The 19,496-nt window shown below is 41.4% G+C and overlaps 1 protein-coding gene across 2 annotated transcripts in view; it reads right to left on the bottom strand.

The window, feature by feature from the left end:
- Window positions 1-19,496, bottom strand: part of ANKRD13A (ankyrin repeat domain 13A) — a 39,217-nt gene that overhangs the window by 12,817 nt on the left and 6,904 nt on the right. For both annotated transcript variants that reach the window (XM_082354484.1, XM_082354485.1), the window contains exons 2-6: window positions 8,353-8,485; window positions 7,427-7,551; window positions 5,222-5,267; window positions 3,574-3,717; window positions 2,701-2,890 (exon numbers count right to left, since the gene is read on the bottom strand). In XM_082354484.1, coding sequence (XP_082210610.1) covers window positions 2,701-2,890; window positions 3,574-3,717; window positions 5,222-5,267; window positions 7,427-7,551; window positions 8,353-8,485 — 638 coding nt within the window. The remainder of the gene's footprint in view (window positions 1-2,700; window positions 2,891-3,573; window positions 3,718-5,221; window positions 5,268-7,426; window positions 7,552-8,352; window positions 8,486-19,496) is intronic.

Raw genomic sequence — 19,496 nt, 5'->3', positions numbered from 1 at the left:
GTTTTATGTGTGTATTACAGTCCATCAGAGAAAGGAGGGACCAGAGCTTTAACTTTCCTATTCGTTACCCACAGTTAGCACAATGTGACCGATGGAGGGAAAGAGAGGACTCCTAAAGGGATGATACCACATGCTAGCTAACTCCAATTTACATTCCAGAAACAAACTTAGGGACCGCACCTGCCTCATTAACAAACCTGAGTCCCCTTTTAGTCAGCGATCAGTGAAAATCAAGATATTCCTTTGGGTGAACATTCAATCCTCAGTTCCTGTCTTTCACTAAGAACTTGGTATCTAGGCACGGGAAATCATCGCTTTCTGGCACTCGGACTGAAGGATGACTAGGTCTGCTCCACTTCATCCTTCGTGGATGCTGAGAAATCAGAGCCGCACTTTCTCCCTGGGAACTGCCACGCTCCTCACTCACCCACATCTGCTCTACCTGCAATCCTGGCTGCTCCATTTCCTTCCCCACATCCACTCTCTGACAGCTTAGTTATTAAACTCAACATCTACATCCTATTTTAAAACCAAGATTCTAATAAATCCTTGGCTCCTTGATTAACTGTACATGCAGAGGCATCTGATAATGATAGGAGAAAACCCAGCTTCCTCTTTTGCCATTTTCACCTCTGCCCATCTCCACTGAGACCACCGTGCCAAAGGCCACTTAGCACACGCTGGGACTCGGAGGCTGCCACACAATGTGGAGAAAGGCTCTGAGGGTGGGTGGCAGGGAATGCTCTGTTTAAGGTGGGCAGAGCAGAACCTTTCAGAGGAGAGACAAATCCAAACTGCAACCAGAGGGTATATATCCACAGGCCCAAAATTCACTCGGGCAAAAGTATTACTTTGCAAGCATCAAGCTCAGAGTAAGATTAGGAGAAAGAACGGGATAAAGAAGGCTATCTAATATAACAGGCCCACATCTTCCAAATTTAATCAGCTGAACACTAGCTCACACCTCGGGTAAGAACCAGGCAAGCACACTTTTTCTAGCAGCAAACCTCACCCTCAAGAGGGGCCCAAGCCCTTGCTTGAACCACGAGAAGCTCACTGAGCACCTATTTCATTCCAAGCACCAAAAACAGCAGGTGCCTTCTAGAAATTCTCTCTCAGCAACTCTGATGCTCGCAAAATGAGGGTTAGCCTGAACCATCTGAAAACCCCGGGACCACAGGAATACAAAATGCAACTCAGTACAAATGGAAGGGGGGCTGTCTACCCTCCGCTGGGTAACAGCCAGTAACCATCACATTCTGTGTAAATTACACTTCAGAGCAAACAATGACGCTACAATGACGCTCTGCTGCTGAACTAGGGGGAACAGTGGCTCCTCTCATGACATCTGAGATTTCATCTCGAGATTCACTCCTTTTTTCTTTTCAGCTGAGGAAAACTGGAACCTGAAGATGATGCCGCTTCCTCGAAGCTGCAGTTAGCAGCCCTGCCGATGGCGCCAGCTTCCTCCGGCCCTCGGCTCCCCTGTCTTCCAGCTTTACGAGCAGAGCCCTAAGCTGGCGTGCCCTCCCGGCCTGCAGAGGCGAATGCTGAAGCCTGGAGATGTCTTCCCAAGACCCTTTCAGGTAAAGCCACGGTCAGTCCCTAAACCTTGCTGTCCCTGGAAGACAGCGGCTGTCACCTGGTGAGGCCGGTGCGAGGAGGCTGGCGACAGGGGGCTGACCCTGCCTCAGGGGGTGTCACTCCCAAAGCAGCAGCATACCTGGCATTTTCTCTTCTGCTACCAACAAATACCCTAATTCCACAGCTTGATCTAAATTAGGGGAAAGGGGCACTTAAACCTTATGTTTGATTAAACCGAAGACTCTCAGTTTTATTAATAAATTTTATACTGGAAACAAAGAAGAAAAGGAAAAGAGAGAACAGTCAGTATATTCATTAAGAGAAAAGAAAGCCTAAATCCAGAAGAATAGTGTCCATGTCAGCTCAGGCTATGCTGCTTTGGTTTACAGAGAGCTGGATGTGACATCCTAGGCAAACACTCAGGGCTCTTACAGACTCCCTCAGTTCAGTGTGTTCTATGGTAGAAGCACTCAGGCCAACAGCTATGACAGCCTTCCCCCCCTTACAAAGGCCCTCCCCGCCTCGGCTCCGCCCACAGGCAGAGGCCCAGAGATGGTGTTCTCACCTGGGTTAACCGAGGCACAGACCTCCCCAGAGGTTTCTCCAGATAAAGTCTGGAATAAAACTGAAACCCCTCCAGACTCTTGCTCTAAACTATTAGGCCTCATGGGGAAGCAGGAGGCGGATGAGGGGGAGGACCACATTTAATTGTATGCTAAGTGTGTATCTGACTGACTAATATCAGTATAACCACACTCAATACTGGACCGATTCTACCTCGGAAACTCCAAGCTCCATGATTTGGGACTAGGGAGTCTTGTGGATTGCCAAACACAGAAATAAAATGCAAGCAAAATCCATTAGAAAAGGGCCCATAAAAGAATATGAAGACATTTCTCCAAGACTTAACCAATGTGCCATAAAAATGATACATGGTGGAGGATGTCAGCTGTGGTTTGTTTGGTTAGAGCAGAGATCAACTTTAAAACACACTAGTGTTTCTTACACCATATTAGAAAAATCCCAATCCACCCATACTTTCCAGTTAATATATACATGGCACTAAAGATGGCAGTAAAGGGATTAGACATGAAAATGCAGAACCTAAATCCATACCTTTCAAAAGCAATGTTTTTAGTATCAAGGCTGGTGTTAATGACTGGGCTTGTGAGCCGCCTCTCAACCTCCCTGCCTTTTGGCTTCATCAGGTCCAGAGTGAGGCGCTCCATTTCCTGGGAAAGGTCAAAGTGTTCAGTGGTGACCACTTTGTCATCGTGGTTGACTTCCATCAACTCTGCCCAGTTGTCTGCTCATGGAAACAAGGGCGTAACTAAGCACAGTGCAAGGAAGATGCAAAACCAAAGAAGCTTTGTATGTTAAACTGCATCATCTTTCACACACACCCCATCCCCCCCACCCCCTGGTGCTATCTGATAAAACCTAAAGACTATTGATTATCGATTACCTACTTGCCCAGGAATGATCTGGCCAACTTTCCGTAACTCAGAGGAGGCTCTGGGCCATCTTCCCCAAAGATGCAGACTTTTTAAATAATTTGTATTTTTTGTTAGCAACGCATTTCATCTGTGTACTTCTTTAAGTATATGATTACTTAATTAATATAAATTATTTATGCACAACACTGGGTTAGCCACACCATTTCTCACCCTCCATTAGGGGACCATGCCTGATTATGGAGGCAATATAAAGAGATACAAGACAGAGTCTTGCACTCAGAGGTTTAGGAACGTCATATGTCAAGAGGGTAACAGTGTTGGGTGGTAAATGATATGTGCAAGAGAACTATCCAGATAAGAAATAAGATATAGGAATTGAGAGCTGAATAACTAATAAGAATACCAGCAACAACAACAAAACATGCCCCAGAGACAGGCACGGAAAAGGCACATAAATGTGAGTACATTTTGATGGTTAAAAAATCACTCAGAACTTAGGAAGAGCAGTGATTACTAAAACAGAACCACTCACCTTCTCCCTTAAAGATGAAACTCCGCCTCCCTCTTATCCAGCTCATGTTCTCAAATCCCAGCAATGTGATATCCACACGCAGTTTGGCACCACTTTTCCAAATGCGACAGACATCATTCGGGCATATTCTGGAAACCAAGGGCACTGGAGAAGAGAAGTGTACTACTGAGAAAAGCCCGAGGGCCAAGCAGAACAGCCAGGCCCCAGAAATCAGGGTTCTGACTTCAATGAAAGGACAGGAGTGGCAAGATGGCGTCGGTCATACAGAACTGGGCTTGGCTCCCACACTTACAATATAAGGAGTCATTCTTAAAAAATAAAAATGGACTTTCTGTTCTACAGCTGTTTATAAAACTGCAGATCTCTGTCTTGTCCAGAGAAAACGCTAAATCAATTTCCCAAGAGTATCCTCAATCCCGAATGAACCCCTCTCATTGACTACCATCAGGGCTAGAGTGCATCCATCTGGCTGTCCTCATCCACATATGCTACTCTCGCCATCTGGCTGAGGCCCCCCTATACTGTCAGGCCCACCATTCAAGATATCAAATGTCTAAAATATGCTGCTTTTTAAACAAAAACTGAGATCAGAGTGGTTATTTGCATTAAAAAGAACTCAGTTTCATAGAAGAACCTGAAGTTCTGTTCTTTCATATACTTTTTACTTCATTTAAATGTTTTATTACAAATATGACTTCTTGCCTGAAAGGGAAGTCTGGAAGTGAAAATAGCTGAAAATCTGGGAGTTAGAAACTGTCATTAACTGATCTACAAGAAACAGAAGTAGAACATCTAGGAAAATTACTGTCAGTCAATTTGCCTTACATAAGATTTTGGAGAAATACATCCATTTTGTTAAAAACAAGCTATTCCAATATTCATCTCATCTTCTTCCTTAGAAAAACAAGTTTAGGACTTCCCTGGTGGCGCAGTGGTTAAGAATCCGCCTGCCAATGCAGAGGACACAGGTTCGAGCCCTGGTCCGGGAAGATCCCACGTGCCGCGGAGCAACTAAGCCTGTGCACCACAACTACTGAGCCTGTGCTCTAGAGCCCACGAGCCACAACTACTGAAGCCCGCGTGCCTAGAGCCCGTGCTCCACAACAAGAGAAGCCACTGCAATGAGAAGCCTGTGCACTGCAACGAAGAGTAGCCCCTGTTCACCGCAACTAGAGAAAGCCCGTGCACAGCAACGAAGACCCAACGCAGCCAAAAATAAATAAATAATTAATTTTTCAAAAAAAGAAGAGAAAAACAAGTTTAAAAGGATCGCGTTGAACTCCACAAGGAAATGAGTAACTGATTTATGATAAATCTTACTAAGATTTTAGCCATTTAAAGTGAGATATTAAAAAACGAATAATATGGGTAAATATCAGCGATAACTGATAAAAGGAAGAGACAAAATTGTCTATATATTGTACTGATGAATGCTTGGGAGAAAAAGTCTTATGCACGCAGGAAAAGACTGGAAGGAACACACCTAAAGCATTAACAACAGTTGTGCTTATGTGGGACTGTGGGTGACTGTCTTCCCTTATTCTCATCCATTCATTTTCTAGATTAAAAAAAAATACATATAACTTTTATAAAAAGTTATATAAGCCTATATTCAAGCTAAATAAATTTCAAGCCCACAGCCACTCACCCCAGCTGGTGAATTCCCACTTCATCTGCACGTAGAAATCCGGAGCCTGAAAGACAAAGGTTTAAAATAAATTACCCCTTACAGCGGAAACTAACACAACATTGTAAATCAACTATACTCCAATTAAAATTAATTTTTAAAAAATAAAATAAAATAAATTACCCTTGGTACCATTAACTAAACACAAACACAGTAAGGTTTATTAGGGTTGTTTAAAAGGGAGAGGGAGAAAGAACAGAGAAGATAAGAAGAAACATAAATCGCAAACCCATCAAACTAAATCCTTATTTTATGTTCAGGCTGTTATTTTACCTCAATATAAAATATGTCTAGACAGTTAATAAAGTTAACTGCAAGTGACAAGGTTGGAGGGAGATAAAGTCAACGTTGATTTAGGGGTTCAACCGTGTTCCTAACAGTAATGGCCCATGAGCCAGGAGGATGGGCTCAAGCACCACCACACGATATGGGCTACAGGCTGGTCTAAGCAGAGAAAAGGGAGCATGGACCCCATCTGTTCTACGGGGAACTTGACTGTGAAAGGCTTTGTGTGCTGGGAAGTGCTTGGTGTTTATCGGACCACTCTGAAACCAAGAGGCTGCGAGACATCACTGCCCCCAGAAAGTTGAGTTTTCCCTCCGGTTAACAGAAGACTTTTGCCCCGCTTTCCTCTTAAAGTTTTAGGATTTGGCTTTTTGAGGTTTCACACCACCACAGCAGGCCTGTTTAGGATGATTTTCTGACCTACCATGATTTCCTACAGAAGGTTCTTGGAGAGCTACTTAAGAAATCCAACAGTTAGCATGAAGGAAGAAAAATGCTAGAAATTCCAGGTGTTTTTCTGCTCAAGAAAAAACAGATTCCAATGATGGGTGAAGACACTCCGAGGGGCAATGGATAAGAAATGTGGACACGTAACAAGGAGATGCTGTTGAAAGACAAGCCGTCATGCACGGCCTCTGGTGCCACCAAGCACCATGTTATTTGTGGGCTGTCTATAACCTCCAGCAAAGAATACAGCTCAGTGCAGTTCACTGCTATGGATCAATACAGGTAAAAAAAAGAAAGTCTTTTACACTGAATTTTTTAAGTGTGGGTGACTCCCTGTTAAAGAAGTCACTTTCTGCTTTGTCAAATGGACAAATGATGTTTTTAGTTCCCCCTACAGTGAGTTAGATAAGAAAACAAATCTATGTGATTTTTGTGCACTCAAACACACATCTATTTTAAAAACAATGGATACAACAATTTCATACTTCATGGACGGTTTTTTTGTAGTATGTGTAAAATGAATGTCTTAGGCAGGATTTAGCTTGTGTCACAGAAATTTGTTTTAAGAAGAGTGCTCAGATAACAAGCAGTGATTGTCTCACTGCAAAGTTATTCCTTTTCTCAACAGAATTGTTAATTTTTCTCAAGAAATGTAGAAAGCCGATTTATCTAGCAAATATCTTTGGAAATACTTGGGGAGCTCACTTCTGTGTTTAAACTGAGAATAAACAACATGAAAATAGAACCGCTGGTACTTTCTTGTCTCCTGCTGCCTCAGGAATATTGCACATGGTTGACCAATAAGACGGTTATTGCAAGTGACAAAGGTTATCTGAAGAATGGTAACCATCATCCAAAACAATCCAAGAGCCTAGAAGTAAAGTCTTTTAAGAAAATTCTCTAAGTGTCACAGATCCCATACATCATTCACAAGAGAGAGAAACTGCCCCAAAGCCAATAACTATAAATAAATTAAGGGAATGGATTAGAAGTCACATAATACGAATGGCTAGAAGTGACAGGGGTGTCAAGGAGAGCTGCACACAGACTTCTGAGCCTCAACAGGCCCTGAAAATCCCCATATAGTCACGATGTTCATTACAATTTCCCCCAAGATGACCTGAGCTCGGGATGCTACTTGTAAGAAAACAGGCAGCTAGACAAATTAATTGCTTGATGTCCATTTGTCTTTAGTTCTAATTTTTAAGTAACACTTAAAAGAGTAAGTCTTAATGACCCGGAAACGTAATTTGTGAAAGACTTCATACATTTAACAAGTTGGAAAAGCAAGGAATAATGCTATTTGGTATTCAATACATCGTATTCACGACTCATAAAACTCTTTAGGAAGGCACACAAGGATGTCAAACTGTGTCTGCAGCTGCTGTGTCAGCATTTAACTCCAATGATGGCATTGTCAATTTTTATGGCTACCTCGAGAATTTTCTGGAGCAGCTCGGGAACTCCCTCGAGGGCCATGGATGTGTTGTGGAAGTCCCGATGCTGAAGGACTGTGTACACCATCTCGGGATCACCGGTGCTCACAGCCTCGTGCAAAACTGGAAGGCAAAAAAGTGAAATTGGATCCCCCTGTATTCTCACACTTTCTGACAAATTCCAAAGCCACTATGAAAAGTATCTATCTGGATCAAAGGCCAATATTCTCTTCAAAGTGGGACACAGGCTGCAGCACCCCCTGATCTTTATGACCATGACTACTTATCTCTAGCCCTTACCTGACTGAGAAGAGAAGAGAACACAGCACTCTTAGCCTCTTGAGCAAACCCTGCCATCGTTCCCTTTCCCCCCTTTCTTACCACTGGCTCTGAAATACTGACAGTGTCTTCAGAGCTGGCTTTCATTGTGTGATCACATATCTGTGGAGATGGGCAGGTAGGGTTTGTGTTGCGTATATCCTTGCTCAGTCAACTCAAAATTACTCTGACCAGTAGTACAAGAGTGTGCAAAACAAGTGAAGTGCCAGGATTTCACTGGAAAATACTACTTTCAGCTATAATTTCTTTTTGATTTTGTCTATCCTGATGGATTCGCTGGAGTTACCACCACATTCCTCAGGGGAAATCCAGCCTTCACACTCATGTCTGATTCACGTAGAGCCGCTTTCCGGATGAGGAGTCACCCTCTACCCAGGGCTCTTGGCCCAGGACATAGTTCGGACCACTGTGCTGCAGACAAGCCAGCAGCATCCGAGGCTCTCAACTTCTCGCCCAGCCCCAAGTTCCAAGAGAGAAACAGTCTTAAGATAAAGATGACTTGGGACAATGAGGATTGAAACTGGCCTTTATTCAGAAAGAGAAAACGAAATGAAAGGCTTTAAATTATTTTACAAGTATACTTGCCTGTCCATCCCTCGCGATTTTCTTTTGTAACGTCTGCTTTATGTCGGAGCAAGACTCTAGCAGATTCCAAATGTCCCAAAGAAACAGCAAGATGCAATAAGGTTCGACCTCGCGGATCCAGAGCCTCCGCATTCTGTAAAGTAAACACTGGCATTTATATAATTGGATATATTACATAAAAACGTGGAAAGGAGTTTGAGAGATAATGTTCAGTATAAAAATTAAAAATAGGAGGGTCTGGGAGAACCCTGTTGACATAGCATCACACAGAAGGGATTTGGCATGTTCACAGTGGTGGCAGAAGAATCTCTCTGACACATCTGGGCCAAAAAGCAACCTCAGGCTACTGAGACAGGACTCCCCATTCTCCTGCAAAGGTAAGCCCAGGAGGCTTGAGGCAGTACCCTCAATGTGCAATGGATGGTAAATGTCATTTAATCCTAAGACAGTTCAGAATTAAATATGAGAAAGATGAAATACACCAAAATCCACAGTATTCATTTTTGTGTTAACTTTAGTAGTATTCTGTGTAATATGGCATTTTCAATGTTTGTAAGATTTAGATAATGTATTAGAGAATCTGACAAATTAGCCTGTGATTCTAATGTAAGATATACCATTGAATAATTGATTTTGGACTCATATTAGAGATTTTTACCAGTGTGCAAATAATACTGAAAGAGAGGAGGATTGGTTCAAGATAGCGGAGTAGAAGGACGTGTGCTCACTCCCTCTTGCGAGAGCACCGGAATCACAACTAACTGCTGAACAATCATCGACAGGAAGACACTGGAACTCACAAAAAAAGATGCCCCACATCCAAAGACAAAGGAGAAGCCACAATGAGACGGTAGGAGGGGCACAATCACAATAAAATCAAATCCCATAACTGCTGGATGGGTGACTCACAAACTGGAGAACACTTATACCACAGAAATCCACCCACTGGAGTGAAGGTTCTGAGCCCCATGTCAGGCTTCCCAACCTGGGGGTCCGGCAACGGGAGGAGGAATTCCTAGAGAATCAGACTTTGAAGGCTAGCGGGATTTGACTGCAGGACTTCAACAGGACTGGGGGAAACAGAGACTCCACTCTTGGAGGGCACACACAAAGTAGTGTGCGCATCGGGACCCAGGGGAAGGAGCAGTGACCCCAGGGGAGACTGAATCAGACCTACCTGCTAGTGTTGGAGGGTCTCCTGCAGAGGCGGGACAGAGGTGGCTGTGGCTCACCATGGGGACAAGGACACTGGCAGCAGAAGTTCTGGGAAGTACTCCTTGGCGTGAGCCCTCCAAGAGTCCACCATTAGCCCCAGCAAAGAGCCGGGTAGGCTCCAGCGCTGTAGGCTCCAGTGCTGGGTCGCCTCAGGCCAAACAACCACCAGGGAGGGAACCCAGCCCCACCCATCAGCAAACAAGCAGATTAAAGTTTTACTGAACTCTGCCCACCAGAGCAACACCCACCTCCACCCACCACTAGTCCCTCTGATCAAGAAGCTTGCACAAGCCTCTTAGATAGCCTTATCCACCAGAGGCAGACAGCAGAAGCAAGAAGAACTACAATTCTGCAGCCTGTGGAAGGAAAACCACATTCACAGAAAGATAGACAAAGTGAAAAGGCAGAGGACTTTGTACCAGATGAAGGAACAAGATAAAACCCCAGAAAAACAACTAAATGAAGTGGAGATAGGCAACCTTCCAGAGAAAGAATTCAGAATAATGATAGTGAAGATGATCCAGGACCTCAGAAAAAGAATGGAGGCAAAGATGAAGAAGATGCAAGAAGTGTTTAACAAAGACCTAGAAGAATTAAAGAACAAACACTAAAGAACAAACAAACAGAGATGAACAGTCCAATAACTGAAATGAAAAATATACTAGAAGGAATCAATAGCAGAATAAATGAGGCAGAAGAACGGATAAGTGACCTGGAAGACAGAATGGTGGAATTCACTGCCACAGAACAGAATAAAGAAAAAAGATTGAAAAGAAGTGAAGACAGCCTAAGAGACCTCTGGGACAACATTAAACGCAACAACATTCGCATTATAGGGGTCCCAGAAGGAGAAGTGAGAGAGAAAGGACCAGAGAAAATATTTGAAAAGATTATAGTCGAAAACTTCCCTAACACGGGAGAGGAAATAGCCACCCAAGTCCAGGAAGCGCAGAGAGTCCCATACAGGATAAACCCAAGGAGAAACACACTGAGACACATAGTAATCAAATTGGCAAAAATTAAAGACAAAGAAAAATTATTGAAAGCAACAAGGGAAAAATGACAAATAACATACAAGGGAACTCCCATAAGGTTAACAGCTGATTTCTCAGCAGAAACGCTACAAGCCAGAAGGGAGTGGCATGATATATTTAAAGTGATGAAAGGGAAGAAACTACAACCAAGATTACTCTACCCGGCAAGGATCTCATTCAGATTCGACAGAGAAATCAAAAGCCTTACAGACAAGCAAAAGCTAAGAGAATTCAGCACCACCAAACCAGCTCTACAACAAATGCTAAAGGAACTTCTCTAAGTGGGAAACACAAGAAAGGCAAAGGACCTACAAAAACAAACCCATAACAATTAAGAAAATGGTAATAGGAATATACATATCGATAATTACCTTAAACGTGAATGGATTAAATGCTCCAACCAAAAGACACAGGCTTACTGAATGGATACAAAAACAAGACCCATATATATGCTGTCTACAAGAGACCCGCTTCAGACCTAGGGACACATACAGACTGAAAGTGAGGGGATGGAAAAACATATTCCATGCAAATGCACATCAAAAGAAGGCTGGAGTAGCAATACTCATATCAGATAAAATAGACTTTAAAATAAAGAATGTTACAAGAGACAAGGAAGGACACTACATAATGATCAGGGATCAATCCAAGAAGAAGATATAACAATTATAAATATATATGCACCCAACACAGGAGCACCTCAATACATGAGGCAAATGCTAACAGCTATAAAAGAGGAAACTGACAGTAACACAATAATAGTGGGGAACTTTAACACCTCACTTACACCAATGGACAGATCATACAGACAGAAAATTAATAAAGAAACACAAGCTTTAAATGACACAACAGACCAGATAAATTTAATTGATATTTCTAGGACATTCCACCCAAAAACAGCAGATTACACTTTCTCCTCAAGTGCACACAGAACATTCTCCAGGATAGATCACATCTTGGGTCACAAATCAAGCCTCAGTAAATTTAAGAAAATCGAAATCATATCAAGCATCTTTTCCGACCACAATGCTATGAGATTAAAATCCATTACAGGGAAAAAAATGTAAAAAAACACAAACACATGGAGGCTAAACAATCCGTTACTAAATAACCCAGAGATCACTGAAGAAATCAAAGAGGAAATCAAAAAATACCTAGAGACAAATTACAACGAAAACACGATGATCCAAAACCTGTGGGATGCAACAAAAGCAGTTCTAAGAGGGAAGTTTATAGCAATACAAGCCTACCTCAAGAAACAAGAAACATCTCAAATAAACAATCTAAACTTATACCTAAAGGAACTAGAGAAAGAAGAACAAACAAAACCCAAAGTTAGCAGAAGGAATGAAATCATAAAGATCAGAGCAGAAATAAATGAAATACAAACAAAGAAAACAATAGCAAATATCAATAAAACTAAAAGCTGGTTCTTTGAGAAGATAAACAAAACTGATAAACCTTTAGCCAGACTTATCAAGAAAAAGAGGGAGAGAACTCATATCAATAAAATAAGAAATGAAAAAGGAGAAGTTACAACAGACACTGCAGAAATACAAAGCATCATAAGGGACTACTACAAGCAACACTATGCCAATAAGATGGACAACCTGGAAGAAATGGACAAATTCTTAGAAAGGTATAACCTTCCAAGACTGAACCAGGAAGAAACAGAAAATATGAACAGACCAATCACAAGTAATGAAATTGAAACTGTGATTAAAAATCTTCCAACAAACAAAAGTCCAGGACCAGATGGCTTCACAGGTGAATTCTATCAAACATTTAGAGAAGAGCTAACACCCATCCTTCTCAAACTCTTCCAAAAAATTGCAAAGGAAGGAACACTCCCAAGCTCATTCTATGAGGCCACCATCAGCCTGATACCAAAACCAAAGATACTACAAAAAAAAGAAAATTACAGACCAATATCACTGATGAATATAGATGCAAAAATCCTCAACAAAATACTAGCAAACAGAATCCAACAACACAGTAAAAGGATCATACACCATGATCAAGTGGGATTTATCCCAGGGATGCAAGGATTCTTCAATATATGCAAATCAATCAATGTGATACACTATATTAACAAATTGAAGAAGAAAAACCATATGATCATCTCAATAGATGCAGAAAAAGCTTTTGACAAAACTCAACACCCATTTATGATAAAAACTCTCCAGAAAGTGGGCATAGAGGGAAACTACCTCAACATAATAAAGGCCATATACAACAAACCCACAGCAAACATCATTCTCAATGGTGAAAAACTGAAAACATTCCCTCTAAGATCAGGAACAAGACAAGGATGTCCACTCTCACCACTATTATTCAACATAGTTTGGGAAGTCCTAGCCATGGCCATCAGAGAAGAAAAGGAAATAAAAGGAATACAAATTGGAAAAGAAGAAGTAAAACTGTCACTGTTTGCAGATGACATGATATTATACATAGAGAATCCTAAAACTGCCACCAGAAAACTGCTAGAGCTAATTAATGAATTTGGTAAAGTTGCAGGATACAAAATTAATGCACAGAAATCTCTTTCATTCCTATATACTAACAATGAAAGATCAGAAAGAGAAATTAAGGAAACAATCCCATTCACCATTGCAACAAAAAGAATAAAATACTTAGGAATAAACCTACCTAAGGAGGTAAAAGACCTGTACTCAGGGCTTCCCTGGTGGCACAGTGGTTAAGAATCCACCTGCCAATGCAGGGGACACGGGTTCGAACCCTGGTCCGGGAAGATCCCACATGCTGCGGAGCAACTAAGCCCATGCGCCACAACTACTGAGCCCGCGTGTCACAACTACTGAAGCCCGCACGCCTAGAGCCCATGCTCCGCAACGAGAAGCCGCCACAATGAGAAGCCCGCACACCACAACGAAGAGTAGCCCCTGCTCGACGCAACTAAAGAAAGCCCACACGCAGCAATGAAGACCCAACGCAGCCATAAATAAATAAATAAATAAGAAAACCTTTACTCAGAAAACTATAAAACACTGATGAAAGAAATCAAAGATGACACAAACAGATGGAGAGATATACCATGTTCTTGGATTGCAAGAATCAATACTGTGAAAATGACTATACTACCCAAAGCAATCTACAGATTCAATGCAATCCTTATCAAATTACCAATGGCATTTTCTACAGAACTAGAACAAAAAATCTTAAAATTTGTATGAAGACACAAAAGACCCCAAATAGCCAAAGCAGTCTTGATGGAAAAAAATGGAGCTGGAGGAATCAGACTCCCTGACCTCAGACTATACTACAAAGCTACAATAATCAAGACAATATGGTACTGGCACAAAAACAGAAATATAGATCAATGGAACAGGATAGAAAGCCCAGAGATAAACCCACGCACCTATGGTCAACTAATCTATGACAAAGGAGACAAGGATATACCATGGAGAAAAGACAGTCTCTTCAGTAAGTGGTGCTGGGAAAACTGGACAGCTACACGTAAAAGAATGAAATTAGAACACTCCCTAACACCATACACAAAAATAAACTCAAAATGGATTAGAGACCTAAATGTAAGACCGGACACTATAAAACTCTTAGAGGAAAACATAGGAAGAACACTCTTTGACATAAATCACAGCAGGATCTTTTTTGATCCACCTCCTAGAGTAATGGAAATAAAAACAAAAATAAACAAATGGGACCTAATGAAATTTAAAAGCTTTTGCAAAGCAAAGGAAACTACAAACAAGACAAAAAGACAACTCTCAGAACGGGAGAAAATATTTGCCAATGAATCAACAGACAAAGGATTAATCTCCAAAATATATAAACAGCTCATGCAGCTCAATATTAAAAAAACAAACAACCCAATCAAAAAATGGGCAGGGGAAGCTTCCTTGGTGGTGCAGTGGTTAAGAGTCCGCCTGCCAATGCAGGTGACACAGGTTCGAGCCCTGGTCCAGGAAGATCCCACATGCCACGGAGCAACTAAGTCCATGCGCCACAACTACTGAGCCTGTGCTCCAAAGCCCGTGAGACACGACTCCTGAAGCCCGGGCACCCGGAGCCCGTGCTCTGCAACAAGAGAAGCCACTGTAATGAGAAGCCTGCGCACCACAACGAAGAGTAGCCCCCGTTCACCGCAACTAGAGAAAGTGCGCACGGCAACAAAGACCCAACACAGCCAAAAATAAATAAATAAAATAAATAATAATAAAATTAGAAAAAAAAATGGGCAGAAGACCTAAACAGACATTTCTCCAAAGAAGACATACAGATGGCCGAGGAGCACATGAAAAGCTGCTCAACATCACTAATGATTAGAGAAATGCAAATCAAAACTACAATGAGGTATCACCTCACACCAGTTAGAATGGGCTTCATCAGAACATCTATAAACAACAAATGCTGGAGAGGGTGTGGAGAAAAGGGAACCCTCTTGCAGTGTTGGTGGAAATGTAAATTGATACAGCCACTATGGAGAACAGTATGGAGGTTCCTTAAAAAACTAAAAATAGAATTACCATATGACCCAGCAATCCCACTACAGGGCATATACCCAGAGAAAACCATAATTCAAAAAGACACATGCACCCCAATGTTCATTGCAGCACTACTTACAATAACCAGGTCATGGCAGCAACCTAAATGCCCATCGACAAAGGAATGGATAAAGAAGATGTGGTACATATATACAATGGAATATTACTCAGCCATAAAAAGGAACAAAATTGGGTCATTTGTAGAGACGTGGATGGACCTAGAGACTGTCAGAGAGAGTGAAGTAAGTCAGAAAGAGAAAAAATATCGTATATTAACGCATATATGTGGAACCTAGAAGAATGGTACAGATGAACCGGTTTGCAGGGCAGAAATAGTGACACAGATGTAGAGAACAAACGTATGGACACCAGGGAGGGAAAATGGCAGGGGGATGGTGGTGGTGGTGGGATGAATTGGGAGATTGGGATTGACATATATACACTAATATGTATAAAATAGATAACTAATAAGAACCTGCTATATGAAAATATAAAAAAATTCAAAAAAACATTAAAAATAGTATTGGCACATCATGACAGCACTATATGGGAAAATGAATGCTTGCAAGTGGGCAAGACTGAAACATGACTCTGGGAGCTATACATAAAGATGACAGTTACTCAGTTCCTTTTTCTATAAAGTTAAGTGCCTCATAAACACTGGCTATAGGCCTCAGATCATTGAACACAACCTTAAGCACGAATGGCACTCAACACAACAGCACTTAAAATTAAGACTAAATAAGGCTAAGGGCTTTCATGGAAATGCAACCACCCTATGATGCGGAACATGGGGGACTTCTCCAGCACATCTCAGCATTCAAGTCAAGAACAGGAAGTGCAGGACTTTAATCAAAACCGAAAGTACAGAAGATAATTTGAGTTAGAATAAAATTACATTCTCTAGCTGGATTCCCACCAAAACACCACTCTCATTATTGTGTGTTGAGTTCCAAGTGCCCCGAAGCAGCAGCACCCACGGGTCCCACAGACAACCAGCATGATCCACCAGGCATGTGTGTGGACATATTTGCAGATAAATGTCCATTTGGCTTTGACTCTTCATTCCTATTTTGGCCCTCCTCCCGGCACCTGTGCTGGGTCTCCAGAGCTCAGTCTGAACAACTGGGTGCTGCCTTCCAAAGACGGCTCTGGATGTTCTTCCAAGGACACAAGAAACGGCCATGGGGCTTTTGGAATATAAAAACTTTTACGTGCCATGATACTGCTTAGAAAATGTGCTTTATGTTGATTTGAGATGCTAGTTGTTGTGCAGCCTCCAGAGATATCCAGAACAAGCCACTATCGGCCACAGGAAAGGAAGGTAAGCGGGACTGTGGGTAAGCAGCTACTATCCAACAGCTACTGAGCTTCCCTGTTTTGCTAATTGTATTATGGCTATTGTGGAGTGAAGACAGGAACTGCTACGGAGGAAAAATAGAAGTGGTCGAAGACATTCTGCTAAGTGAACACACGTCCTCCTGGACCAACCCCAGGCCTCAGCGTTCTCTCAGGTGCTGAAATGCCAACAAGTCTCCTGGAACGGGGCCCACACCACCTCCTGGGATTCCCTGACTTTTCCCAAGGGGACAGCCTGTCTATCTCACCAAAGCGTCCAAAGGGCAGGATCCGAGTCTCATATTTCTTAGCTTCTGCCACCGTAGACTCTGATTTGCATTAAATCATTGTTCTTTAAAAAAAGTAATATGGCTTTAAACTATTAACTAAGCTGAAGTTTATTAGGAAAGAAATAATTAGCAAATTCATTATTTTCTTTCATGTCTCTTACAGATACTGTTTTCTTACTCAGCAAGTTCAATGTACTACATGAAAGGTGCTAGGGTTAGCATACTGCCCAACACAGGAGATGCTTAACAATATTTACCACACAAAAGGGGAAACTCTACTTACTTTAATTCATACCCCAGAACAAAACTAACATCTCGGACTAAGCTCCTGGGCAACCATTAAGATACGATGTATAAAATCAAAGCCAAATATATTTTGTTGACTTTTTTCTGTTTTGGACCACAGGGAAAACTGTATGTCGGAGCCACATAGCTGCACACTTTGCCTAACTGTTCAGAGCCTCCTGTGCCTCTCCTCATTTGAAAGGAGAGAAGGAAGGAAGAATAATATAATATATTATGGTGACAGTGTGACTTAAAACAATGGATGAATAACAATTAGAGTGGAAATTAGTGGAAAAAAAGGATAGAAAATCAATAGAGAAAAATCAACAAAACCAAAAGTTGGCTCTTGGAAAATATCAACAAAATTGACAAAATTTCAGCTAGACTGACCAAGGAAAAAAAAAGAGAGAAGACTAAAGTTACCAAAATCAGGAATGAAAAAGGGGATATTACTAACAACACTACAGAAATAAGAAGTATTATAAATGAATGCTATGAACAACCGTATGCCAACAAATTAGAATTTAGATGAAATGCACATACTCCTAGACAGCCACAAACTAGCAAAACTGACTTAGGAAAAACAGAAAACCTGAAAAAAATTTATAACAAGAAAAGAGGTTGAATCAGTAATTTTAAAACTTCCCAGGAAAAAAAACTCAGGCCTAGATGGCTTCACTGGTGAATTCTACCAAACGTTCAATGAATTAATACCAATTCTTCACAAACCCAAAAAAACAGAAGAGGAAGGAAAACTTCCCAATTCATTTTATAAGCCCAGTATTATCCTGATGATGAACACGTCACAAAAAAAGAAAACCAGAGACCAGTATCTCTTATGAATATAGGTACAAAAATCCTCAACAATATTCTAGCAAAGTAAATTCAGCAACATATAAAAAGGGCTATTGTACACCATGACCAAATGAGTTTATCCCACAAATGCCAAGGGTGGCTTAACATCTGACAATCAATTCATGTAACACAGCGTATCAATAGAATAAAATAAAATAAAAAACACATGACCATCTCGATAAATGCATGCTGTGGTCTGAAGGTGAAGTGTCCACCCAAACTTTGTATGTTGAAATCCTAACCTCTAAAGATGATGGTATTAGGAAGTGGGGCCTTTGGGAAGTGCTTAGATCATGAGAGTGAAGCCCTCATGAATGGAATTAGTGCCTTTATAAAAGAGGCTCCAGAGAGCTTGCTAACCCCCTTCTACCATGTTAGGACACAGTGAGAAGGCACCTGCTATGAACCAGGAGGAGAGCCCTCAGCAGCCACCACACCAAACCTTCTGGCACCATGATCTTGGACTTCAAGGCTCCAGAACTATAAGAAATAAATTTCTATTGTTTATAAACTATCCACTCTATCATATTTGTTACTGCAGCTCAAATGGACTAAAACAATGCAGAAAAAGCATTTCACAAAATCCCACACCCCTTCATGATAAAAAAACACTCAACAAACTAGGAATGGAAGGGAACTTCCTCAAACAGCATCTGCCTGTGAAAACCCCATAGCTAACATCATATTTAATGGTGAAAGACTGGATGCTTTCCTCCTAAGATAGGAACAAGACAAGAATGTTCTCTTTCATCACTTCTATTCAGCATTGTACTAGAGGTTCTAACCAAGGCAATAAGGCAAGAAAAATAAATAAAAGGCATCCAGATTGGAAAGGAAGACATAAAACTATCTCTACTCACAGACAACATGATCTCATATATAGAAAATCCTAAGAAATCGACTTAAAAACTATTAGAACTAATGAGTTCTGCAAGGCTGCAGGATACGAGAGCAATACAGAAAAATCAATTGTATATCTATACACGTGTAACAACTCAAAAATGAAACTTTAAAAATTCCTTTTACGGGGCTTCCCTGGTGGCACAGTGGTTAAGAATCCACCTGCCAATGCAGGAGACACGGGTTCAAGCCCTCGTCCGGGAAGATCCCACATGCCGCAGAGCAACTAACACTGTGGGCCACAACTACTGAGCCCGCGCGCTTAGAGCCCATGCTCTGCAACAGGAGAAGCCACCGCAATGAGAAGCCCGTGCACCGCAACAAAGAGTAGCCCCCGCTCGCTGCAACTAGAGAAAGCCTGCATGCAGCAACAAAGACCCAATGCAGCCAAAAATGAATGAATGAATGAATTCGTTTTTTAAAAATTCCTTTTACAACAGCATTGAAAAGAATAAAACATTTGGGAATAAGCAACAAAAGAAGTATAAACCTCATACTCTGAAAACCATAAAGCATTGTTGAAAGAAATTAAGATCTAAATAAATGGAAAAGCATCCCACGTTCATGGTTCAGAAGACTTAATATTTTAACATGTCAAAACTCCCTAAACTGAGCTACAGAGTCAATGCAATCTCTATCAAAATTCCAGCTGACTTTCTGCAGAAACGAACAAGTTTATACTAAGATTCATAGGAAATGCA

This window comes from Balaenoptera borealis (assembly GCF_965194805.1).
Source record: "Balaenoptera borealis genome assembly, chromosome: 14".
In the NCBI taxonomy this organism is placed as follows: domain Eukaryota; kingdom Metazoa; phylum Chordata; class Mammalia; order Artiodactyla; family Balaenopteridae; genus Balaenoptera; species Balaenoptera borealis.
This window is presented reverse-complemented; position numbering and strand designations above follow the sequence as displayed.